This window comes from Epinephelus lanceolatus, chromosome 1 (genome assembly GCF_041903045.1).
Source record: "Epinephelus lanceolatus isolate andai-2023 chromosome 1, ASM4190304v1, whole genome shotgun sequence".
Taxonomy (NCBI): Eukaryota; Metazoa; Chordata; class Actinopteri; order Perciformes; family Serranidae; genus Epinephelus; species Epinephelus lanceolatus.
The window spans coordinates 28,425,541-28,452,632 of NC_135734.1; the positions used below are offsets into that span (position 1 = coordinate 28,425,541).

Genomic DNA, 27,092 nt, shown 5'->3' on the forward strand with positions numbered 1-27,092 from the left:
TATAATGATGACTGGCCGCGTATCATGCCAACGTTAAAGGACGGCCTTCTTCATCGGTGTCTGACGCTGCAAGTCATTGCCCAAGTGCCAGATTTCGACGACATCAGAGTGAGACAAGGTTAATTTAGGTTGGCCTGAACAGAGCCAACCATTTTGTCTTGTCTTTACTTATCAGGCACAATTAAAAGAGATTCACTGTCATTTTTGTTGTCAATATTTCTTTCATTTACGTTGTCCTCAAGTCTGATTACAGGTCTTGGGAGTCGACCTACTATTGCATGTGTAAAAAAGTTGCATAAAGCCCTTTTTGGCTCTGGAGGGAACCGCGCAAAATCTGATAAATTGCCTCAAGTGATGTCACTCGAGTAAGTGTCAGTTGAGACTGAAACCAGGTTTCAAAACAAAAGAAATTTTAAGGTAAAAAAAAAAAGCAGTTTTACCAGATCCCTGTAGCCTGCTGCTCATCTTCCCTGACCATGACCATGTTTGAAAAGTCTGATTAACATAATCTGTATGCTCTGTTTTCACAACATTTTGAACCACCTGCCGTTGAAGAACACACACTGCGCAGACTTCACTGAGCATTAAACAAGAGCAACAGATTGTCTCAGAGAAATAGATATCTGAGATGATCACCTTTAAAAGCGGAGTGAGTGAGAGAGATTTACTAGACAGAGAAAAGAGGGAAAAAGACAGTAAGTGATTTGTGATGGGAGAGTGGAAGGAAAGGATTTATGTCTTAGAGCCCTGATGATAGTAATGCACCAGCATCAGACGGAGGTACCAACACACACTCTGCTTTGTGCGCTCGACAATATAACACAGTGTTGCTGCACTGCAGTAGGCACTTCTTACTTTGAAGCCAGACTGAGAAACACTACCACACAAGGACGTAGAAATGAATGAATATTACTATATTAGCGTCTGGTCATTTACACGACCCATTCCTCATGGGATCGTTCAGGCACATTAAAGCAAACCAAGCATTCAGGCATGTTAACCTACTGTCGTCTAACCACACAATACATAAACATTATCCAGACAAAAACATAAACACAGACCCACAAATACCGCTTCAGGTCAGGAGACATCCCACAATGGAAAAACAGCTAATACAGTATACTGTACAAACACAGCCCCCTGAGCACAGGACACAATACACAAAGCCAACCAAAAAAAAACTACATCTACATCCATTACTACCAAACACCGTGTATTTGATCCAGTTAATTAACCAATAGTTTGCCATCCATATGTTGTTTGATACTTCTCCTATCCCAGGATTTGGGGTGGTATTCAGAAAATGCAGACATTATGAAAAAGGGATTTAATTAAAGCTGTAGCTGGTAACTTTTATGTAAAATAACTTTCACTATGCTCGCACAGCACTTAATAAGATGGAAAATGTGTGAAATAAAAGCAGACCGCCATGTTGGAAACATCTGAGACAAGAAATAAGCAATGCAATAACAGAATCTTGATTCATATTTGATCAGCGCTGCCTGGTTTGACAGTTTGACCACAGTTCACAAGCCGTGATTGACATGATTGACAGCTAGAGTAAGAAAAAGAGGCAGTGGGAAGAGGATCTGTCTCATGTACTTCTTTCAGAATATAGTGACAATTTCAGCAAGTACAAGACAAAGCTCCATTCTCAATACAATCAAAGTCAGGAATGTGAACTTTTTTAAACAATGTTTGTCATAAATCATGATATAAAGGACAGTATAGAGTGAAATCCACCTTATATACGTAGCTCACATCAGTTACAATTCCTCATCACCACCTCTGTAACCTCCACTTTCAGTACGTAGTGGTAAAATACCACATCCTTTCTGTTTGCAGAATAATCTCTGTCTTTTAGATATATTGTACATATTTCCCACAGTTGTAATCTTTCTTAAATAGGCAATATGTTCTCAGTTCAAGCTCTTTCACAACTGCTTCATAGATAAATGCAAAAGAAATACATAAAAATGATTTAAAAAATCTTATTAAAGACATTATCCTTTTTTTTCAGTTTAAAAGGAGTCAGATAATAATGGAGCTATTTTAAAACCTGACCTTTTTAGCTGTTTGGACTTTTTAAATGTTAGAGCACTGCCTTAACCTTCATACAGTACAAGGCCGCCCCATTATTGGTCGGACTTGCTCATCACACTGTTCTCATTTTATTGCACCCAACTGTGTGAAAGAGGACAAAAATATTTCCTTTTGATTTTGAGAGAAATACACCAGAATGTATGTTTTACTGCTGTGTAGCAGAATTGTAACCAACACCCATTTTTATCATTGAGTCAAGAACAGTGAAAATGCCCATCAAAAGTTCTCAGAGCCAAAGGTGAAATTGTGTCCGACCAACAGAACAAAAACCCAAAGATATTCAGTGTAAAATGAACACAGAAAAGCAGCAACTCAGCTAAATTAATCAGGATTCTTTTTCTGTTGCTCAAGTAAACAACTAATTGATTCATTGTTTCAGAGCTACTATGAACATTTCACCCAAAGGAACGTTCCAAAATCTTCCTCCTGGTAGGTGACGCTGTACACCATCAAAACAAAATGCTTGAAAATCTATTAAATTTAATTTAAGTAAAATTAGTCATACCTCAATATAATATACTCCTGTCAAATAAAAGTTAAGTACAACAGTAGTAGCAGCCCCGTCTACTAGAAATTACATGCATATACAATAAATATGAAACAGCAAATAGGCTTTTGAGAGACACATCATGCATATTGAATTATGTTTTCTATTAACATAGTGAGGAAATGTTGCTAATTAAAATTAATACTGAATTACGTTAAATGTTTGCTGAATGTATTAGTGTTTGTTTTTGAGTGGTAAAAAATAAATAATCATGTTTTAGAAGTAGATGTTTACTGCAAGCTAGCTTGGCTTCATTAAATTTAACAATATGTTAATGAGGCAAGGCAAGCCAACTGCTAACAGGATTGGTTACAAAAGAAAAGAACCAATGCTTTGACATGGGCACTGTGTTCCATCTTAGGTTGTCCGCCCAAACAGAGCCAACTATTTTGTCTCGTCTTTACTCGTCAGGCATAATGAGGAAATGTTGCTTATCAATGACTACAGCATTTTTTTAAATTACCTTTTTCTAATTAATATTTAACCAAAATCACAATTTTTCATTAACCTAAAAGAAGTGAATTGGTTGCCAAAACCTAAGACAGGAGTCTGGATGTGAGCTCAGGGTTCTGGTGTCAAGGTCCCGCACTTTGTACACTCACCATCCTCCCCATCCACCCCATCCACCTCCTTTCTAAGCCTATACGCTGTACATCAGTCATGTCCAAAGTCCAGCCTGGAGGCCAACTGTAGCCCACAGGCTTCAAACAGCCGTTAGGCTTGTCTTTCAAAGTATACTATGGTTAAGGCAATATTGGTTAAGCAAACAAGATCACGTTAATTTGTTTTTCATTCACCTCATGATGGCAGAACAATGATATAATTTGTGGACATGCACCAAGTAGGAATATGCAGGTGGAACTAATATGGCCGAGAGTGAGTAGAATACTTTTTCACTTATAGATGAAACAGTGGCTTTGGTGTCATTTGTATGTGATTTATTTTAAATGAAATAGCCCACACGATGTGTGAAGCAGCTGGCCCCCAGGTATTTTCATATTATTTGACTCCAATTCAAAAAAGTTTGGACACCCCTCCTGTAAATTAATGTAGTGTTTTGTTATCTGAAAAAAAGTTGATCATAACCCAGGCAGCAATTATGTTGCCCCAACAATGTTATTGGGAAAGCAGTTTAGAAACAGACAAACATACTTTCTAGGGGACAGGGTTGAGATGGAGATGGATTTGAAGTGCTTTATATGCAGTATTTTGGTAGTTTCATCTGTAACAATGCATCATATTTAATGACTGATGATATGTTTTGTATATAAAATCTGAAAGATAACAAATATAGCTGCTACCGTGGCGTTAAAAGTGCATTACTCCAATAAATGAGTAGATGTATAACGTGGCATTGGGATACTCAAGTAAAGTCTCTGATGTACTTGGTTACTTTCCATTTCTGTTGGATCTTGTTTAGTTAGTCTGATCACAAACAGCATTCAGAGGGAACATTATAAAAGTGTTATGGCAAATATGAAGGCATTTATTTATAGGTCATCAAATGAATGTAATCAAAATCAAGCAGAACAAATAACTCCCACTTTTTCCAGCAAGTGAACACCATGATTCCTGCAGTGCAACAGAACAGACTGCACTGATTTTACCGCCTTAGACCACATCGATGCAAAGTGTCCGACCAATTTTTATCTTCTCTACATGGAGCTTCACGTCCATACCGTTTATGTTAGCTTAAGCTCACGGCTTATTCTCTGCTCTGTAACTGAATGAGCATAATGAGGAACCAGCTGAGCTGTGCGGCTGCTGTCAGTGAGTTGGTGGTGTGATACTGGATGACTGTTACAAGACGGGTCTTATAGCCGGTTGTGAACACAGTGTTCCTGTATACTGTATATCAGCGGTGCCACAGCTCCTGAATATGACAACAGTGTGGAGACTGGTTATACAGAGCCAGAGCTCCCTGTTTCATCCCTGTTTGCCGTGTGTCAAGCTCTGTCTGCGGAGTATACACCTGGCTGTTTACTAACCCAGCGGAGTGGTATTTACTCACACAATGCTGTGAGTGAGTGAGTGAGTGAGTGAATGTGCCTTCAGAGCAAATCTACGTGAGCATGTCTGGTTGGAGATAATAGTTTGTGCATCTGTCTTTGTATAATTGTAGTTTTGTGACCACAGTCAGTACACGGTGCTGGTGTTCTGTGTTTGATGAGGCCTGTTGCTGGTAGATTTTGTGCAGCTGTCAGGCAGCGCTCTTGTTTGCTGTTTACTCAGATGTGGGCTGGTGGTGTCATCTGCAACATGACTGAAATATGCTTTGTCTGGCGAGAGGATTCAAAGATACCATGTTTGCTAAAAACCAACAGCGGCATTAGTTGGTAGCTCTTTCCTGAGCAAACAGATTTATGCACAATACTTTTGTAATCACATGCACAATTTATTTTATGAGAGTAAAATGTACCCTCCTTTTTCAGTTGACATGCCTCTTCCGAGCACAACACTGATTTTTAAGCTCTTCCTTACACTGACAAACATAATGTTGTCTATTTTTTGTGAATGAAAATGCTTTTAGTTTTTTTTTAATGAATCAATTACCAGTGTATTCACTACTGCCCACCACTGAAAAGTGCACATCTGCTGTATTTTGCAGCCATTTAATTTTGGAAACCACCTTAATTTAATGTTATGTAACTTCCAGAAGAAGCTAAAGTGTGAGTCAGCTTTACTGCGCTGAACTGCATTATATATACTGCATTCAATTAGCTAATAACCCCACTTATCGCAGCACTGCAAGGACAGCTGAAATGTTGTGTACCTTGCAAGAGAGGTATCTGAAAAACCTCAAAGAGATAGTATGATAAGAATGAAAAGAATCTTGATAATTACATTTAATTATTGCATATTATTACAGGTGTTATGTAACCTGCCGCTATTCTGCTTTAGTCTCTCTTTCTTTGTAAACAGGTGGAAGTGTACAACAAAAGCATAAATGCACTAATCAAAGAGAGAAGAGCTGCTCTTCTGAAGCCCTTTAATTGCTTGTAATATTTGAATATGCTCTGTATTAATTTTCCTCTTCTTCCTTAATTTGAAAGAGAAAAGAAAATTGAGAGTTTTGGCAACCTGGGGTGAATTAACACTATGATTAAAAATCTTTTTTTGATATTTTTACAGGCTGATATAGAACACTGAATGGGTCTTCAAAGCACAGCGCCAGGGGCCCCCTTGGCTTTTATCAGCATAATGTCACTCAAATTAACACATACCAACCAGAAGGAGACTCAAAATTATCACAAAGAAACATACACATCTACAAGGAGACAAAATAAGACCAAAAAGATACAGATAACAACTACGAGGAGACACAAAGCAACCACAAAGATTCAAAATTACTACAAAGAAACAGAAAACAACAACAAAGAGACACAAAATGACTACAAAGAGATGGAAAACAACTATGACAGGATGCAAAAAAACTTCAAAGAGATACAAAATGACCACAACAAGACAGAAAACAACAACAAAGAGGCAGGAAACAACAACAAAGAGACACAAAATGACCACAAAGAGAAGGGAAACAACAACAAAGAGACACAAAATGACCACAAAGAGACAGGAAACAACAAAGAGACACAAAATGACCACAAGAAGACAGAAAACAACAACAAAGAGGCAGAAAACAACTTGACCACAAAGAGACAGAAAACAACAACAAAGAGACACAAAATGGCCATGAAGAGACAGAAGAAAACAACAAAGAGACACAAAATGACCACAAACAGACAGAAAACAACAACAAAGAGACACAAATAACCACAAGAAGACAGAAAACAACAACAAAGAGGCAGAAAACAACTTGACCACAAAGAGACAGAAAACAACAACAAAGAGACACATAATGGCCATGAAGAGACAGAAGTAAACAACAAAGAGACACAAAATGGCCACAAAGAGACGGGAAACAACAACAAAGAGACACAAAATAACCACAAAGAGACAGGAAACAACAACAAAGTGACACAAAATGACCACAAAGAGACAGAAAACAACAACAAAGAGACACAAAATGACCACAAAGAGACAGAAAACAACATTAAAGAGACACAAAATGACCACAAAGAGACAGGAAACAACAAAGAGACACTAAATGACCACAAGAAGACAGAAAACAACAACAAAGAGGCAGAAAACAACTTGACCACAAAGAGACAGAAAACAACAACAAAGAGACACAAAATGGCCATGAAGAGACAGAAAACAACAACAAAGAGACACAAAATGGCCATGAAGAGACAGAAGAAAACAACAAAGAGACACAAAATGACCACAAACAGACAGAAAACAACAACAAAGAGACACAAAATAACCACAAGAAGACAGAAAACAACAACAAAGAGGCAGAAAACAATTTGACCACAAAGAGACAGAAAACAACAACAAAGAGACACATAATGGCCATGAAGAGACAGAAGTAAACAACAAAGAGACACAAAATGGCCACAAAGAGACAGGAAACAACAACAAAGAGACACAAAATAACCACAAAGAGACAGGAAACAACAACAAAGTGACACAAAATGACCACAAAGAGACAGAAAACAACAACAAAGAGACACAAAATGACCACAAAGAGACAGAAAACAACATTAAAGAGACACAAAATGACCACAAAGAGACAGGAAACAACAAAGAGACACTAAATGACCACAAGAAGACAGAAAACAACAACAAAGAGGCAGAAAACAACTTGACCACAAAGAGACAGAAAACAACAACAAAGAGACACAAAATGGCCATGAAGAGACAGAAAACAACAACAAAGAGACACAAAATGGCCATGAAGAGACAGAAGAAAACAACAAAGAGACACAAAATGACCACAAACAGACAGAAAACAACAACAAAGAGACACAAAATAACCACAAGAAGACAGAAAACAACAACAAAGAGGCAGAAAACAACTTGACCACAAAGAGACAGAAAACAACAACAAAGAGACACATAATGGCCATGAAGAGACAGAAGTAAACAACAAAGAGACACAAAATGGCCACAAAGAGACAGGAAACAACAACAAAGAGACACAAAATAACCACAAAGAGACAGGAAACAACAACAAAGTGACACAAAATGACCACAAAGAGACAGAAAACAACAACAAAGAGACACAAAATGACCACAAAGAGACAGAAAACAACATTAAAGAGACACAAAATGACCACAGAGAGACAGAAAACAACAACAAAGAGATACGAAATAGCCACACAGGGACAGGAAACAACAACAAAGAGACACAAAATAACCACAAAGAGACAGGAAACGACAACAAAGAGACACAAAATAATCACAAAGAGATGCAAACCAACTATGACAGGACACAAAGCAACTTCAAAGAGATGTTAAATGACCGCAATGACAGAAAACAACAACAAAGAGACAAAAAATAACCACAAAGAGACAGGAAACAACAACAAAGAGACACAAAATGACCACAAAGAGACAGGAAACAACAACAAAGAGACACAAAATTCCAAAAAAAGAGATGTAAACCCACTTTGAGACACAAAGCAACCATAAAGAGATTCAAAATGATTACAAAGAGAGGCATTACGACTACAAAAAGATGCAAAACAACAACAAATAGAGGTTAAAGAACTAAAACATTTGTGTGTCTTGCTCCTATTGAGAGGAGGTGATGGGGCCCTCTGCATCTCTGTGCACAGGGGCCCATTGTCTGATAATACGGCTGTGGATATCAGTATATTTTAGGTCTAATGTTGTGAATACAGGCTCCTGTGTAGGCCTTCATGATGGCCTCTTGAAATCTGTATTTTGAAATCCTTTCTATGGCTCTGAATAGTTTCTACAATTTATAAATGTCTTATATAATGATCCCCCTATTACGCTGTAGGTGGTGACTGACAGCTGTGAACATCTGAACATCCTTTAAGATTTGTATTTGTATGTATTTTTCCCATTTTTAGATGCCTTTGTTTTCATGTAGACATTCATTGTTTCCTTTATCGACTAAAAGCTGCCTATCTTTTGTCATGTTGTATATGACACACAAACTGTAATGCCAGAAATATGTTCTAAAAGATCCTTACAACCTACACTCCACTCCACACATATTGACAAAGCAGGAAGTAAAAATAACCTTTTTCGGTTCACTGAAGAATCACTGAAGACAGCTTTCATTTTGCAAGACGTGTGCCTGAGGGGGCTGAAAACTATGATTATGAAACTGATTTAGGGGCTCAGTAGGGTTTAGGAAATGAAATGATGTTTAGTTGAAGCTTCTCCTTCATGGTATACCATCCATTTGTCTCCACTGTGCACTGACTGCTGAACAGTAATATATGGAAAATTACAATTTCTAGTAGTTATATAAAGTTTAAGGGACCTAAACTACAAAAATATCTATGATTTAGTTTTTAATTAAAAATTCTTGAGTCGTTAAATGTTTGACAGTGACTCAAATATTGCACAAACCACAACTATACGATATATCGAACTATAAAATCCATAGTCATTTTCAACTGTAATAAAGTTACTGTACATCAAGCCGACGCAATGTGCATATCCACTCTATTGATATGTGAAGGGTGATTAATGTCACTGCCCACTTCATTGCGAGCCAATGAATCATAATATAACACTGCAATCTTGATAAGAGCCACCGAGAGAGAATCAATAAGAGCAAAGCAGCAAAAGTATGTCTTGGGAGTCGGGGCGATACTGATGAAAATGGAGGCATTTTCTCTCATCCATCAACGTGGTTACTAATCAGCGCAGTTCTCCAATCAGCAATGAAATCAAGAGCATGCAGAAGCGAAAGTCATAAATACTTTATGCAGCTCAACTATTCTTTGGTGGAGAGGTGGACACATTTCGCCTGGTTTACCGCTGTGTACTTCAGTGTGAGCTCTCCAAATATATACACACACACACACACACACATACACAGAGTTAGCAGCTTGCTGTGTTGTCACATGAAGTCAGATCGGCGGAGAGAAGCTGTCAGCAGAAGCAAAAGTATTATTAGCTCTGACCTTTCATGGTAAAATCTTCAGGTAAAACACAAATGTGTTCTGCCAGTGTTTGGACGACTGCCAATACCCCGTCTCCTGGAGTTTATTATAATATTGCTGCGATTCCTCCACAGCTATATGTGAAAAGGGAATACGAAGTTAATATGTGAGGTTAATAGAGGCCACTCTGTCCTTGCTCACATGGATTACAGCCAGGGCTGCGACTAAGGATTCTTTTCATTGTCGATTAATCTACCAGCTACTTTCTTCAGTTTAGTTGCAGCTTTGCTCATTTGAGAAGGGACAGTTTAAATTAATAAATGCACATAGTATAAAAATGCCAGAATTAGCCAAGAGGCTATTTTTCCCCAGCCAAGGTGTTGCAGAAGGCTTCCTAAAATACATCAAAGCAAAAAACAAGAGCAGGACATGTAGTTTAAAGACTGGGAAGAGAAAGCAGTAGAAGCTGTAGCGACATAGATACACCTAGAACGACAGTGAAAACAAATAGGTCATATCGAATCAATAGCAGCAGCAAAATGAGAGTTTAGTGCTGACACGTGTACATATTAATCATCTATCATTTTAATAGATACAGTCTGTGTTAGGGGGCATGGTGAGGTCATAGTAGGCGAGGGGGGAAACACTCCTTTACCCTAGCCTGTAAATGCTGGGAGAGCACATTTTTTAACCTTACATAAGAGAGATTATTATATTAAGTGTAGATATAATTAAATAAATTCACCATAGTATCCCTACAGCCATTAACACCATGGTGTAAAAGCAGGTTTTAGTGAATTCCACAGTATAGCAGCATTAATGTTACTCAACACCACGTTTTAACGTCGTGCTATAATGTTATCACGCAGGGATTTGTAGCTTCAAGAACTACAGGTCTTTGGAGACTCACAACTTTTTTTTTTTTTTTTTTACCAGTGGCTGAGCAATGTAACACTGTGTGGATAAATCATTAGATCCTTTTTTAAAACCAGAAACAGCCTCAAAATCACCATCGGAAACCCGCCAGACTCCATTTAAATAAACAATAATTTAAGCATGTATAGAGCCAGCATATTTTCATATCTACCTGTGTGAGTTACGGGTATATTTAAAGTTAACCAGAGTTGGTGATTGTTGGAATAGTGGAAAGACAAACCGAGACACATTCTGTGAGTTTAATTTTGCTTCTGTTGACTTTGAATGAAGTGTTTTTTTATGATGATAAAATTACTGTTTTTTTTTAAATGGAGTCTGGTGGGTTTGACAATAGCAATTTTGTGGCTGTTTCTGGTTAAACAAAAGGGCTCTCACTCTTTGACAAAACGATAAATATATGAAGGGATCCTTTCAGTGACATTGTCAGACACTTAAAATAACAATCCGAGCATGTCATTGGCAAAAACAAGCACTTTTAGTGGATGTAAATTGATGATGTGAACATGCCCCAAGTGGTTACAGCCTGGCCGCTGCTAAAAAACAGTTGTTTCTATGAGTCACTGAAACACAAAAACATGGGAAAGTAGGATTCAGGTTGAAAAATATCCATTACATTTAGATTTTTAAGTTTATCTGACGTGCAGAGAGCCAAACAGCAACTCTTCATTATGGTTGCAAATGCTTTGTTTTATCCCTTGGCTTAAAAGGTTGTGATGTTTTGTGGGCATTCCCATAAATACTCACTGTATCTGTTGGTTGCTGAAAGATGTGTAAGTGTTTACATCTCTAATGTGAATTTATATTCCACTCTATTGAACTTCTGACAGACCAGGGAGACTGGCTCAAGGCACTTTTTCTGCAACAGAATAATGCAGTCTCTTCTAATAGACCCCCTAGTGACACATTTAGTATTTGTTTTTCTGTTGATATAGGCCCTACAAGTGGTGGTGGAGCTAAGTCATGGGTGACTTTGTATCTTCCTCTATACATGTCAGAGAATAGGAAAAAATTCCAATGATAATTTCCCAGATCAATTGCTTGTTTCATTCTCCAGAACCTAAAGATCTTTAGTTAAATCCATCAAATCCTCACTTCTGAGAGGCTGGAAGCTTTTGTTTGACGAATTACTGAAATAATTGATCAATTTTCATAATAGTTGCTGATTAATTGCTCCATCTCTGATTACAGCTCCTCAGCAAAATTCGATGAAACAGATCTATTTCGTTGGCACAGCAAAGTCTTGTTGCTTTCAGTTGCTAGTAATGCTGTTGCTATGTACCCGTGTTTGGTTGTGTTTGAGAAAGCAACAGTGACCTCAGGTCTAGTGGTGTAAGTGCTAGCTTTGCCCTAAAACATTTCAGTCAGCTTGGTTCAAGTCTGCTTTTGTACCTTTTCTCAAAAGCCCAGCAGCCATTCAAGAGAAAACATCTCGGCACATACCTCGGTGTATTCCACATTATTCACACTGCTTTCCTGGTTTCCCCTGTTGCTGAATTGATTGTAGCTCATCAGTCAACACGCCTACACTTGAGCCTGAGCATGTATACACACTTTTTTTCATCTGTTTATTCTAATTAAAATTATTATCCTTAATAGGACTCATGCTTAGAATATCATAGTATGTGTTTGTAAGAGAAAGAAAAATAAAAGTCTAATGTTAATCTGTGCATGAATACATTTTAATGGACATCATGGGGAAAGGCAATGCAAAGTAAAAACTGTGTGCTGCTTTTATCCCGACCCTCTCACTTTCACGTATGGACAAGAAACCAAGGACAACTCTATCTACTTCAGCCTCTGAGTGTCTCCATAGACCAGACTGATTTGCATACTGGTGTTAATATTAACATGTCTTGCCTCAGGATGTTCCTCGAACAACGTGGTCTATTAAAACATAGCAGAGATGGTCCACCGAGTTCTCCTTAATCTCACATCTACAGTATCTATGCAAAGATGAATAAACCTGAAACCTTGAAGCAGAAGCACAAGTATTGATCCCTGATGCAGTTGATGTGCTGTTAAGTGCATCTATTATGTTTGGACATTAAGTGGTATACCATCCTGAGACTCACTCTTCCACAGTTATCGTGAATTGGATGATTAGGAGCGGCATTTTGGTGAAATGATTTGTGAGGCTTCGAGTTCTTGGCAGTAATGGAGAGGTCTTGTCAGTGTCAGCTTATGTATTTGTATTTATACAGCTATGCACCTTTATAAATCATTCTTATTAGATCCAAAAAGCAGTTTCACTTTGGGTCTGATGGAGATATCTTATGTTATGTGGTCTGCGTTTTCTGAACTTTGCTAAAGGGGGAGTTGGAGTAGTACGACGGACACGCAGATGGTGTTGAGATTGCCTCTAAGGCACATGATAGGTGGTACTTTTCCACCTCACTCCCACGCCAAAGTCTGTCACTTGCAATGTGCAGCTGAACGCACGCAGACACACACTGGTTACCAGCAGGTCCTTGTGCTTGTTTGATATACACAACAGCTTGAACTGTAGATTGAAAGCAGTTGTCAGAGGGATAATTTTGTCAGTCTATTGACAGTTAGGTCACTGACTCTGTAACCATGTGTGAAATCGATCCAAGGACATGTAGACCAGAATGAGGCTCAAAAGTGAAACAAAGGATATGAAAAAAAAACATCACATATGTCCAACACAACATGTTTTGATAAAAGATAGAGATTGTTGAGTGATAATAAATCATATAATTAAGAAAAAAAAAAAAAAAAAATCATTTAATTCTTCTCCAGCAAATCTGCCCACACCCCCCCTCTTAATTTTCCTTTTATATTACTTATTACAAGAAAGTACAGCTATACAGTATACTATAAAAAAATATGCAATAAATAAAAGCTATGACCCCTAAAAACATAAATGACTGACCCACTTGTATTTTCTAGTAATCCACTTTTTAATACACTTGGCTATGCATGGTTGCCTGTCATAGCATAGCATAGCAATTATTTTTTAGATTTCTGTGTTTTATCAATACATGTGAGGGCAATGCTAAACTGCTGATGTTTGACAGGTTTAATATACTGTTTACCATCTTAGTTTAGCATGATTAGCAGGTTCAATATACTGTTCACCATCTTAGTTTAACATTTTTAGCAGGTTTAGCATGTTTAGCGTGTTTAGCAGGTTTAACATACTGTTCACCATCTTGGTTTAGCATTTTTAGCAGGTTTAGCATGTTTAGCAGGTTTAACATACTGTTCACCATCTTGGTTTAGCGTGTTTAGCAGGTTTAATATACTGTTCACCATCTTAGCTTAGCATTTTAGCAGGTTTAGCATGTTTAGCAGGTTTAACATACTGTTCACCATCTTAGTTTAGCGTGTTTGGCAGGTTCAATATACCGTTCACCATCTTGGTATAGCATTTTTAGCAGGTTTAGCATGTTTAGCAGGTTTAACATACTGTTCACCATCTTAGTTTAGCGTGTTTAGCAGGTTTAATATACTGTTCACCATTTTAGTTTAGCATTTTTAGCAGGTTTAGCAGGTTTAGCATGTTTAGCGTGTTAAGCAGGTTTAACATACTATTCACCATCTCAGTTTAGTGTGTTTAGCAGGTTAGCTTGTTTGGCAAGTTTAATATACTGTTCACCATCTTAGTTTAGCATGGTTAGCAGATTTAATATACTGTTCACCATCTTAATTAGCGTGTTGGCATGCTAACATTTACTAATTAGCATTAAACACAAGGTAAAGCTGAGGCTGATGGGAATGTCATAAGTTTTGTGATTTGTGGTTAGAACCCAAAGTAACTGACAAATCAAAGATTTGACCTGATGAAGGTCACTGATTTGAAGTGAAGTGCTGACCAAAGTTATTACAATTCATCCTTAGGGAGTAAAAAAAATAAAAAAATAAAATAAAAAGAGTGGCAATCCTTTTAGTAGTTGCGAAAACGTTTCCCTCAAAACCACAAATGTGGCCCTTAATGGTGGAGCTAGATGAACAGAGGCTCATCAGAGTTAACACGATTTATCCTCTGGGGACTACTAATGTTGTGCAAATCCAAGAATAAGATGTTGTGACATTTCACTGGATAAAAACTAGCTGCTCTTTATAGTGTTATGTCAATCCGTCAAATAGTTGCTGAGATATTTCAGTCTGGACCGAAATGGTGGACTGATTGGCAAATCAACAGACCAGCAATGCCATCCCTGGAGCAAAGCAGTTAACATGGCTAAAAAGAGGTTGTACCTCTTGATTTACTGTCTTTTCTTCCCTACTGCAGCTGTTATGAATCATTTCTTCCCTGTACACTTTTTGACATTGAAATCTGACAGGCCTTGTCACCTCTCTTGTTTGTGATATTCATGGACAGGATATCAAAGCGCAGCTGAGGCCTGGAGTTTGCAGTCGGGTTATATTAGGGCGGCGTCTCCTCTATTTGCTGATGATGTTGTCCTTTTGGCTTCAGTGGACCGTGACCTACATTGTCCACTGGAGCAGTTTGCAGCTCAGTTTGATGCAGTCGGGTGGGTGGATTGCTCACTTTAGGTTTGGGAGGGGGGAGTATCCAAGTGAAACAATTCAGGTACCTTGGGGTTTTATTCATGAGCGATGGTAAAAAGGATTGTAAGATTGACCACCGTTTAGGGGCACTGGCTGCAGTAATGCAAGCTTTGTATCAGGCTGTAAGTAGTAGGGACAGACCTGTGCTATAAAGCAAAGCTCCCAATTTAAAAGTCAATCTTAGTTCCCACTTTCACCTGCAGTCACAATATCTGGGTAGTGATTGAAAGAATGAGATTGTGGATACAATCAGCGGAGATGAGGTTTCTGGTTTCGCTCCATGTGATATAATGAGGAGCTCAGAGATTTGGAAGGAACTTGTTATTGAGCTGCAGCTCCTTCGCATTGAGAACAGCCAGTTGATGTGGTTTGGGCACTTAATAGGAATGCCTCCAGGCTGCCTACCTTTAGAGGTGCTCAGAGCATGACTGTTAAAAAAGGGATGCAAAGGTAGATTAAGAAAACACTACAGGGATTACATGTCCCAGCTGGCCTGGGAGTGCTTAGCGTTCCCCCAGGAGGGGAACGTGGAAGCTTCTGGGGAAAAATATGTTTGGCCTGCTCTGCTCACCCAGAATAAGTAATTCAAAAATGGCTGGATATTATTGTCTGCTTGTTTTGACATATTTTGCATCCTGGCTTTAACGCTGAGGTGTCCTCTGTTTGCCCTTGCTTCCACAGATAACCAAGCAGCAGCTTCAGCAGACCAAGGACCGTTTCCAGGCCTTCCTCAACGGAGACACACAGATTGTGGCTGATGAGGCATTCATCAACGCTGTGCAGAGCTACAATGAGGTACCAACACATACACATCCTAACCAAAGCAGCATAATCACATGCAGAACCATTTTGTTATCTGAGCGCAAGGACTTGATACTTTCAAATGAATCACTGAATGTGAAATACATCAGTCATATCTGTGTGCATTTTTGGAAATGTAAAAATTACAGCTGAATATATCTATTAATGTCTGTCATAAATGTCTACATGTAATACAGTATTTCTTGCTGTAGATGCACAGTATCCTCTGGATCGCTTCTGCAGCAGATTTAAAACCAGAAATGACGAGCTTTCAGTCTAAAAAGTGAAAGAAAAATAAGGCACCACACAGTCCTCCTGCTATTCCATGTCAAAATGCTTGTATTGAGACGGCTGAGTGGTAAAATGGTGGCTGAAGCTTTTCACTGCACAGATTATGAGTCAGAGCATGTGGCTGACACAGCCATCTTTTCCAACCTCACTTTTCAATCCGCAGATGAAAAAGTCATTATTACCATGCATACAGTACAAAAGGCAGTGCAGATAGTGGGATACATTCAAGGCCAAATCTGTGATGGAAAAGCAAGCATAGCCATTATGAGAAAGTATGAGGTGGGAGCCATCAGGAAAAACATATATAGATTTGCGCGGAGGTTAATTAAATGATGACCTGTATGTGTCAGCTAACCAAGGATTGTATTTATTTTGTGATGTATTTAATGTTAATGTGAAATACATTATAATTTAAAGCTTAAAGGAGCTCTTTGTGGCATTCAGAACATTTATACAGCAGCAGACAACTATTTTTCTATAAAGATATAGTGGAGTAATAGCGTCCTGAGCAGAGAATGAAGTCATCGTCCGCGTCCTGCGTGTGTGTGTTGGGTCCAAGTTTCTCTGTTCATTGTTATAGTAGACGGTTTGGCCGCACCTGCACGTTAGTGCAAGTGTGTACCCAACTTGCCAGCTAAATGCTACTACTTTTACTGCACCTACCTTCTGGTTGCCCCCTCCAGGTTAGCAATGTTAGCTCTGTCAGCTCTGCTCTGTTGCCATTATTCATGGAGTTAGCTTAGCTGCTAGCTGCTGCCTCATCCACCTCCATGTTGAGAACCGTTTGAATCGGCATTCAGTCCCATGATAGATGACTCTGCAGTAGTCATGCGTATTTATTGGCTCCAACTTCAGCTCCGACTGGCTCTGGCTCCAACTGGCCCCTTTGTCAGCGCGATGGAAAGAGGGGCCGCTACAAAATACCATCCGTCTCCGCCCAAGCAGCACTCGATAATCAACTATTATTGGAGACTGGACAAGTAACAGATTTTCAGTGGCCTCCATGCTGCTTTCTACTGTTTACAAACCTGTTTTCCGGCCTGTCCGTGACACTGAATGTGACACACCAGTACAAAAACAGAAAGGCATAATTGTCTACTGTAGAACTGTATACACGTTCTGATCTACTGGCAACGAAATCTATCACCTCTTGTTAATGGGTCTAAAAAACCTGCATACACATGCTAATATTGGTAGAAAAACAGATATGCTCTAAATGTTACATACGGCTCTTTTAATACTTAACCTGACAATGATTAAGAGTCTTTTAAATGCATTTAGTCATGTGTTTCAACCTGTGATTGTGGCTTTCAGGACAATTGGGCTATGTCTTGATGTGTTATTGTAATAATAGTTATAATTTTTTCATATTTGCACTGTGTAAATATAATGTGCACGTACAGAGTAAAAGAATATGTTATTTAGCACCCTGTTGGCAATATGTGAATCTTTTCTCACTTTATCTTGAAGAAAAATAGACAATTAATTTCAAAATATGCAAATTTTCTCATCCACTTAAAGTGGCATACTTATTGAAACAGCAAGGGCCTCTATTATTAGCTGAATTGTAATCGCAGGTTGCTTTGTGTGCCGTCTTTGGCAAAAAACAAATCCTAAATGTTGTGGTCTGCAAATGGGAAACCAACATCTTGTTATTTCAATCCACAAACCCTTGTTATCCACCGATACATGCAACAAATGACAAGGCTAATGTACCGCAGTGCTGTAATGTTTCAGTACAGTAGTCGCTGTTTTTCAGCCATAATGGATGCTAAGAACAAAATATAACTGTCAGAGTGACAAAGCAGTCAGCTCTGATGGCTACGTCGCTTGATGCTGTGACAATATAGCCTCGCCTGTCTCTGTCCCTGTTAGGCTGTCATTAGCAGGAGACAGAATGTAGCTTTGGCCCTGTTGAGTCACAGCTTTACATATATGCCTCTGATTTGTCAGTTCAGAATTAACAAGAACAGTTTCCCTTTGCTGATGAAGACAGACATTTAGTGTTCGAGACAGGATGTGACAGAGAAGCTCTTCTATGCCGTGCACTCTACTATAAATTATTACTGATCATCTGAAATAAAACAGTTTCTTTTTATGGATCTCTGTCTCTTACATAATGCAGTTAGTGACACTGGTCTCTCACAATGTAGGTGTTCCTGAAGAGTGATCGCGTGGCTAAGATGGTCCAGAGCGGCGGCTTCTCGGCCAATGATTTCAGGGAAGTGTTCAAGAGGCACATCGAGAAGCGTGTGCGCAGCCTTCCAGAGATCGATGGTCTGAGCAAGGAGACGGTGCTCAGCTCCTGGATGGCCAAGTTTGACACCATCTACCGTGGCGACGAGGATCCACGCAAGGCCCAGCAACGCATGACTGCTAGCGCGGCCTCCGAGCTGATCCTCAGCAAGGACCAGCTGTACGAGATGTTCCAGAATATCCTCGGCATCAAGAAGTTTGAGCACCAGCTGCTTTATCAAGCCTGTCAGGTAAGATCTTCAGCTCACACGTGACACGTCTCAGAAAGTTTTCACACTTGGCCCAAATATCTGAGTGTGTGAATGTGTGGGTGGAGGCACCATTATAATCACTACTTTCACCCATATAAGATCGTTCTAAACTGTAGATCAATTACAGCACTGGATTCCAACCTTTTCCTTAAGAGACCACTTTTTAATCATTGAGTAAACTGACAATGGACTAAGTGACCTTTTGTGGCTATTTCATAATGCATAACAATAACACTACAGAACAACTAACAAACTGTACAATCAACCCAAATAGTGAACAATCACTGCTGTAAGTTTGTGTAAAACAAGCAATTTGGATGAATTTGAGCAGATTATTTCCTGTGAATACTGCCTCACTTGAGTTTTCGTGGTATTTTTAGAAGTGTTTTTTACCATTGTCTGTCTATATTACATATATATTTTATTTCTAATAATTACACATACTTAATAGACTTTTCTTTTGACAAACTGAGTTTTCTACTCCTTGGTGCTTGGCCATTTTTCCATTAGCTCTTTGGTTGTTTTAACTGCTACTTTTCTAACGCAGGATGAGGCTGTTTTGCAGAGAGTGAAGGCTTTTTTTATACTTATTTTTTTATAGATTTATATGTGTTATAAAATGAAATACTTTTAAATTCTTTGTGTCCTTATATTTAGGAAATAAATCCAGAGTGAAGGCTTTGTGACTATAGCTTTTGTTCAGGTCTTTACTGTGCCCTTCTCCTGTGACTTTTTTTTTTTCGATTTTATATCTTTAATAATAATCTAAACTTGATTAGATTCTGAGATATAGGTTCACTGCATATATTTTGTTTTTTTAAAACTTTTTGTACACCTCTTAAAATCAAGAAGGCCTCCCAAATCCCTGCAAAGCTTTGGTGACCCCTAATGGGGGCCCAGACCCCCAGGTTGGGAACCAGTGAATTACAGAATACATCATGAATGTCCAGTGTTGTAAATATTGTGCCTTCTTATTATTACAGTTATATAGTTACATGTTGTTACAGACCAGGACATCGTCTTTCTTCCTACAATAGTAGTGGTAATGATCTTGTTGAAGTGGATGGATTAAAGAGCTGAACACATTTGGTCGATTAATAACTTAGCTGTTCAAAAGATAATTAATCTGCAACAGTTCTGACAGTGATTTAGTCATTTATGTCTTTTAATCAAGAAAAATATGTCAAATATTTAGCTGGCTCCTTCTCTGAAATGAGGATTTGCTGTTTTTCTTTTTTTTTTTTACATCATTGTAATTTGAATGTGATCTTTGAGTTTTGGACTGTTTGATAGAAAAAAAAATACAAGTACTTTAACTGTGGCCTGTCCAAACTTGTGATGGGCATGTTTGCGGCCCTGGTGTTAAACTCAAGTTAACCCCAGACCAACATTTGAGTTGAACCTAAAATCTCTTTTTGGGCCACCTGGTTCTTCCAAAAAACACCTGACAATGGACTGAAAAAACTTGTGTGAATAATAATAAAACAACTGTGTGACATCATGATTATGGAAATAGAATCACCAGATTAGCAAAATACATCGAAATAATCCATGAAATGTGATGTTTAATCAGACAACTGCTGAACTATAATCCCCCCTTTTATCATTTCATTTAGTTTAAAGATGTACCCCAAAGGATTTCCCCAAAAAGCAACAGATAGACTCATACAGAAGTAATCCCTCTCAGCAATCACTTATGACCCACTAGAAGTGTTTGCCGATGTATTTATCTGCAGAGGCTCTTCCCTCTGCCTGTATTTTATGATTTTTTCAATTTTCTGAGTTAGGGATGTTTGTGGATGTGTATCCCCACATCGCTCTGGTGAGGTCGGGGCTTTTTCAAAAAGGCAGTGACCAGGTGTTAGACTGTAAGTAGCAGGCACACAGCGCTAAAAAAGGCAAATATAGCGAGGGGACCAAAGGAGATTGAATCAAGGGTTGGCTTTTACTTTCATTGACGGGCATTTTTACAAACAGTAACCAAAATCCTGCACACCTAATGACTAGATTAATAATGATAATGGTTGTAGGTGTGTGTTTATTCATTGGTATTTGCCTTAGACAACATGCCATTGTTGTGGCGTTCAATGGACATATTTTAAAACTAAATATGTCCCCTCAAGATATATCTCCTGACACCAGGCCAGCAGTACTTCATTGGAGGGGAGATATGTAGAGATTGCAGGTAGATAATAGTGGACACTGGGGACTCATGTCGGACATAACTCGCCTTCTCTTGCTGTCTTTACTGCTTTACTGCTCTCTATGGGAAAGCCCAAAGCAGCACTAATGTATTTTTTCTTCAGGAGGTTGATTAAAAGTCTTATCACGACAGGATTTGGAGGAGGGCCCCGACACATTTACATCTGCTCATCATTTAATGCATTAAAAAAAGAACCAACCTCTTAATTTCGTTTAGATGTAATGGACCCTCCTCTTGGAAGCCAATGCGCTTTAAAATGCTGAATTTCTTTGGACCAGGTGTCATCCTCCTTTCAACAGTTGCTTAGGTATAAATCTGCGCAGATGGCATGAGGTGCTGTTAAACAAATTAGATTGTTCAGTATTCTTCAAATGTCTCCGTCGGCAAAGATCAATACGGGCTCTGTTGTGCAGAGTGTTCATTTGTTAGATGCTTCTAATGCTGAGGTGCAATACATCGCCATAGCCTCCAAATCCACTGTGCATTTTTCTTCCCAAGCCTTTGAAGATGCTTAACCTAGTTTTTCTTAATGTGCTGGCAGCAGAGCTGTTAGTATCTGGTCAGGAATCTGCATGCAGAACATAATGCCATTTCCCTGAACAGATCCCAATCTGAACAATACAGAGCTATAGAACATCCAACAGTACACCAACATGAAGGCATATATGCTGCAGAGATGTGTGAGCGAGTGCTGCTTCATAGTGTTGTGTAGCACTGACAGTTATAGGGAGGTAAACATGGCACATGGATTCAGGTCACTGATGTGGACAGGGAAAGATCTGGATTGATCATTCATGTATGTGTGAACAAATAGTGCAAAATTTGCATTAGAGAGTCTAAATTTGTGTTTTTATCCCCGCTGCTCTCAGAGTCCTCTCCCTCTCGTTTCGTTTGCTGCTCTAATGAATACATCAGACTGCACTGATGTTGACTTTGAACATCTCGTCAGTAAGCAACCAGCAGCCATATATTGGCCTCGACTAAATGATAAAGTCCTCACTAAAAAGGAGACACAGCAATCCAGTCAGCATGGGCTCAGGGCTGCTGGGATTTGATGAAAGGTTTTCATGGATTGGCTGGGATTCAGAGGCCATCATTTTTTTAACTGCTATCTCTCAGGATTTTTTTTTTTTTATTTATTTTTTTTGCAGTTACATCCAAATAGTAAAAAGGAAGCACTGGTCTATTTCTGTCTCATGCTGAAGCAAGAGCAGCCCCTGGAAATGACTAACAGACTGATTAGACTGGTACGGCCGGCGGCTGTGCCAGCCAGACTCTGAGCATGCTCGACTCCCTGATGGCTGCACGGCTATTTAGCTGTGGTGACACCAAGCATGACCAAACAACTGTAAGAAAATGTGTTTGGTGTCTACGTTGCACAGCAGCTTTGTAAACCATAATTGGTAAACTATATTAATACAGCCGTCTCCTTACTTTTAATGTTGCCTATACTAACATTTCCCAATTGACATTTTTGTGTGTTTTAAAACAGGCTGTGGTGATTCAGTTTTTATTCTTAGTTGGTATAGTCCTCTCACCAAAATAACTATACACAGATTTTGCTGAAAGTACAGCACACTCTGAACGCAGCACATCAGAGACTGAGTGACATTTACAATGTTTTGACAATAGTTTCTCAGCTGTTGTGTGCTCTGTAAGCAATGAAACACAAAGTGAAGAAAAACAAACAGTAACTTCAGTATATGAATTTCCCCAAAATGATCTTGTGGATGCTTTCCAGGAGGAAATGTTGATATGTTTTATTTTGTTTGATACAGTGGTTGCTTCAGATCATTCTCTTGCTCATTTTACAATAAAGTAAAGAGGCATTACATAGGCCTGCATTTCTTCAGTATAAAATATTAATATAATTTGAAAATTATCACAACTGGCTTCACAAAAATGCCCAATAACTACCATGCTTTGTGTATAAATATGTTTATTGCAGTTTTACAGTAGGCTGCTACTACTGCTGCCATACCCTCAATGCTGCATTATCGCTGTTTGGCCACTAGGGGACAGAATAACTCTAACACAAGCTAACAGCTAAAAAAGCTGCTAACGTATTACCAGCTTGTTAGAGTTGACTTTAGTCAACAGCTTCCTACTTCAGCATCCAGGAGACAGGGAGCGACATAAACATGAATTCAGAGTCGTGATTCTGGCTGTCTGGCGGATGTAAGTCTAACATTTAAAACGCTTATTTTAGCTCTGGTTTGGCCTCGCTCTCCAACAAGTCCATGAAACCTACCTTAGGTTCCACATCTGCACACGGTACGTTACTCCGTGCTGCAATTAGACAGCGTTCTGTACGCAAACCGTAGGGATTATCACTAAACACTACGGTTTTACCTGTTATGGAGCGGCGGGTTGCATCATCGATACATCCTTGTGTTGTCGCATTCCGGCATTACAAAACGTTTGCTAGCGGCGTGACCAACGTTAAAATCCAACATTTCCACAAGGCGCGCGCCGCTTCTTCTCGCTTTTCTCTTCTTCGCTGAAAACATTCGACTCAGACGTTGGCGTCACTCCAGGGTACGTCTTCAATTCCGGGCCGACTGTAAACCTCATAATACTACACGTAATACCTGTTAAACCTGGTGCTGGATAACAGGTAAAATTAACATATAAACATATATTTTTCATCATAAGTTTTTTCATTGGGAACACTGCGCGACCAACTAACATAACTTAGAGAGTGATGAGGTCGCTGTTCTCTAGCTAACGTTAGCTAGCAAGTTGCTAGCTTTGCCTGTGGTGGATTTATTAGCTTGTTTGGTTGATCAGAGTGTCTCAAAGGGTGTCCACAGGTCCTTAAAAAGTCTTAACATGTCTAAAATTTAATGTCACAACAATGAAGCCTTAAAAGTCATTAGTCATAGTCTTTAATATGAGTTTGTGAGGTCTTAACTACTACAAACAATTGATATGATTTCATTCATTTTTTAAATTTATTTTGTGAAAATGAGTGAAGCCTGTCTTTGTAAAAGTCCACATTTCTAATGTAACATATCTTTAAGGAACTATAACACAGACATTTTACTTCATACTTGCACTTAAGTGATGGAAAAATATAGATTGACTTAACTCTAACTCTAATTCTATTCCTACATAACACTTACTTCTACACAAGACCACATATATACTGCTTGCCTGCAATGCTTAAAAAAAATCTTTCCTCAATTTGGTTAAAAGGTGTCTTGAGAACGGCTCTTAAAAGCATTAAATTGAACTGTCAGATACCTGTAGACACCCTGGGCTCAGTCTCACAGTAAGTGAAACCAAAACAATAAGCTAAGACAAGCTAAAAAGCTGCATATAACTGCATTTATGGTGCAATTTCTCTGTGATTTTTTTCCCCCATTATGAGCTAGCCTTTTACATTCACAGCCATTTGTTTGGTGTTCATGTCAAACATGATGATTAATACAGGTTTTATTTGCTTTTAGCTAAACTACCTGACTAAATAGGCTAATTGTTTTTTAGGGTATGAAATTGTTTTGACAGCTATATAAAATTATTATCAAATAATTTGCCAAATATATCCTCAATTAGCGGTCCAAAACCCAGTTATTCTCAGTTCTTTATCAGGCCTGACAAAGAAAAACAGCAAATCCTCAAAAAACAGTCAATGTTTGACATTTTGCTAAAATAAAATACAGAAATGATTATTAGAGTAATTGATTAGCCTAAATAATGTCATTTGACCACTTAATTAATTGTTTCAGCTGTATTAATGCTAACAGTGCTTACAGATCCTCATGCGAAGGTGTTTAAAACATTGATATTTATTCACACCAGCGGACTCTCACTAACTAAAACTATTCCCTAATCTCCAATGGCTGATTAAATTACAGAAGCCTGGGAGTGAAAGTGAGGCACAAGCACATCAGAATGAGACTTTCCCCCCACTGAGCTGTAAATCATGGCCTGTGGGCCCCCCCCCCCAGCCTGACAGACTATACTCAAATCAGCTTTGCCTCTTACAGGCTTTGAAGGAGACCCCTCCTCTTCCTCTTTAATTTGTCTTGTCAGCAACTGTTAGTTGGGAAATGAGGCCTGAGCTCTTCCTGGTTTAGCCTCTAGCTGATATAATTGCGTAATGGAGCCTCTTCACTGCACACAGGATTGGGAGAGGATGAAAGCATTTGCTATGCTTGCCCAGGCACCTCTAAGCTGAAAAAGCAGTGGTGCTGAAACGCAGGTTGAAGCTTGACTGCACCCGCGTGGTTTGGAATCTGGACAATGTTTATTATGAGGAAAAAAATAAAAAAGTTTGTCCTTGATAGAGATGTCCTAGCTGAGCTACACTACAAAAAATCTCCATCTTTTCAAGTGTCATCTGGAAAGCTGGTGAGAGTGAATAAAAACAGAAAAGTTGTGGGCTGTGAAACAAAACAGTGTCCTGTAGAGCTGGAGGGAACTGTACAGCCAGGTGATAATTTTCCCCTCTGAACGACCCCTTTCACATTACACATTAGTAATCTAATATAAAATAAGCGATTAGCTCTGCTGTCAGCAAGATCAAAAGACAGAATAAACCAAATCTCTGCACCAGACTGAAGAAATATTTCTCTAAGTTGATTAAGATGTTAGAAGTTGAGATGGAGAATTATCTTCAGTGTCCACTCATTAGCACATTTCCTAATTAGCATGCCTTGTGTGTAGCTACAGTCACACAAAAGAGGCTTTCTTTCACACTGCACACTTTTTTAACACACACATACACAGACACATAGTCACACACAGCAAGTCTAAATATAGACCAGCTGCTTCAACTCCTCCAGGTCCCATCCAGCTCCAATCTAGCCCTGTCCGCCCAGCCATTGTTCTCTGCAAGAAACCGCCCCTGGCCGGGTGTGCTATCTGCTGCTAATGTCCCAGCATCCACCTGGGAATCTGTCATCAGCTGTGTTGTTAACTACCCGCCTGCTTCTGCTTCATCACCTTTAACCTGCTGTCAGCTTGGCTAACACTGAGGCAGTGTCACCTTTATTTAGCCACAGTGCTGCTGTCAGCTTCAGTAACATGGAGTGAAACTTACCTTTTAGCCAGTCTTATTTTATATGAGATTGCTTGTCCACCTATATCGAGCCTGTGGGCCATTGACAACAGTGACCTTTGAGTAGTTGTAGGCTTGATAAGATTGGGGTGCTGTGGGGCTCAGCACGGGGTGGCTATTAGTTGACACGGACACTGACCTCCAGCTCTACTTCCTCCCACTGCCCCTACCATCTTTGCTTTTTACTGCTGTCAAGAGCAAGATGGGAGTAATAGAAGAAACCGGCCCCATCCCCCTTCACATTACATGCTTCAGAGTCGCTCCTCTCATGTTAGCCATTTTGCAGACGAGCTGCAATCTGCACATAGTCACAGTGACCAGTATTATCTGCTGCTGCAGTGTCTACTTTTGCTGAGGTGTTGCAGTCTTGGGAATTTTCCTGGACATATGGATTTTGGGTCTGCTGTGTTTTGTGGGAGGGGGAGGCACACAGACGAGACAGTAAAAATGCAGCGTCAGACACCGACAAGCCAAGCTGCTGGATTTCCAGGCATGACAGTGACAGTTCTTTTGGGATTGCACGAGTCAGATGTCGCTGGCACCGCAGTCCAATAGTGCCCAGAGCTCTTGAGTGTTTTGACAGGCAGCGCAGATTGCCAGCAGCAGCAGCAGCAGCGGGGGGAAAGGAGCCATTCAGGAACAGCTCAGGCAGGAATGCAGTCAGTATCAGTCACAGTTATGGTTGTGGGTGAATCTGTTTGTTTTTTTTGCTATTGGACATGACAATGAAAAAAAACCCCTCCTGTGTGTGAGACTTCTACCACAGGATGCTCACCACTGTTTTAAGTGTCACTGCGTGGCAGAACAGCGCTGGGTTCTACTGTGCTGCAAGTGCAGACATTCTGCTGCAGCTGGTGGCGAAGTCTGATTATGTGCTCTACTAAACAGGAACTCTGGGTTATGTAGCAGGGTGGCTGTTTAGTGGCCAGCGCTGGTAACACACTAGACTTGACGGTTCACACTGACTGTCCTCCATTTAAGATGCCATCTGGCTGACATCATTTTTTAATGTGTGCGTCAGGGAACAGAATCAATTGCAGAAGTGGGTAATGCAGGAAAAATCCATATCAGCAAAATATCTAGATTTAGGAAAGCAAAAGATTATAAAATTTGT

At 39.3% G+C, this 27,092-nt stretch overlaps 1 protein-coding gene across 11 annotated transcripts in view; it reads left to right on the forward strand.

Moving 5' to 3' along the window:
* Positions 1–27,092, forward strand: part of LOC117256774 (calcium-dependent secretion activator 1) — a 101,046-nt gene that overhangs the window by 11,596 nt on the left and 62,358 nt on the right. For all 11 annotated transcript variants that reach the window (XM_078168959.1, XM_078168925.1, XM_078168951.1 and 8 more), the window contains exons 2-3: positions 15,793–15,906; positions 18,357–18,689. In XM_078168959.1, coding sequence (XP_078025085.1) covers positions 15,793–15,906; positions 18,357–18,689 — 447 coding nt within the window. The remainder of the gene's footprint in view (positions 1–15,792; positions 15,907–18,356; positions 18,690–27,092) is intronic.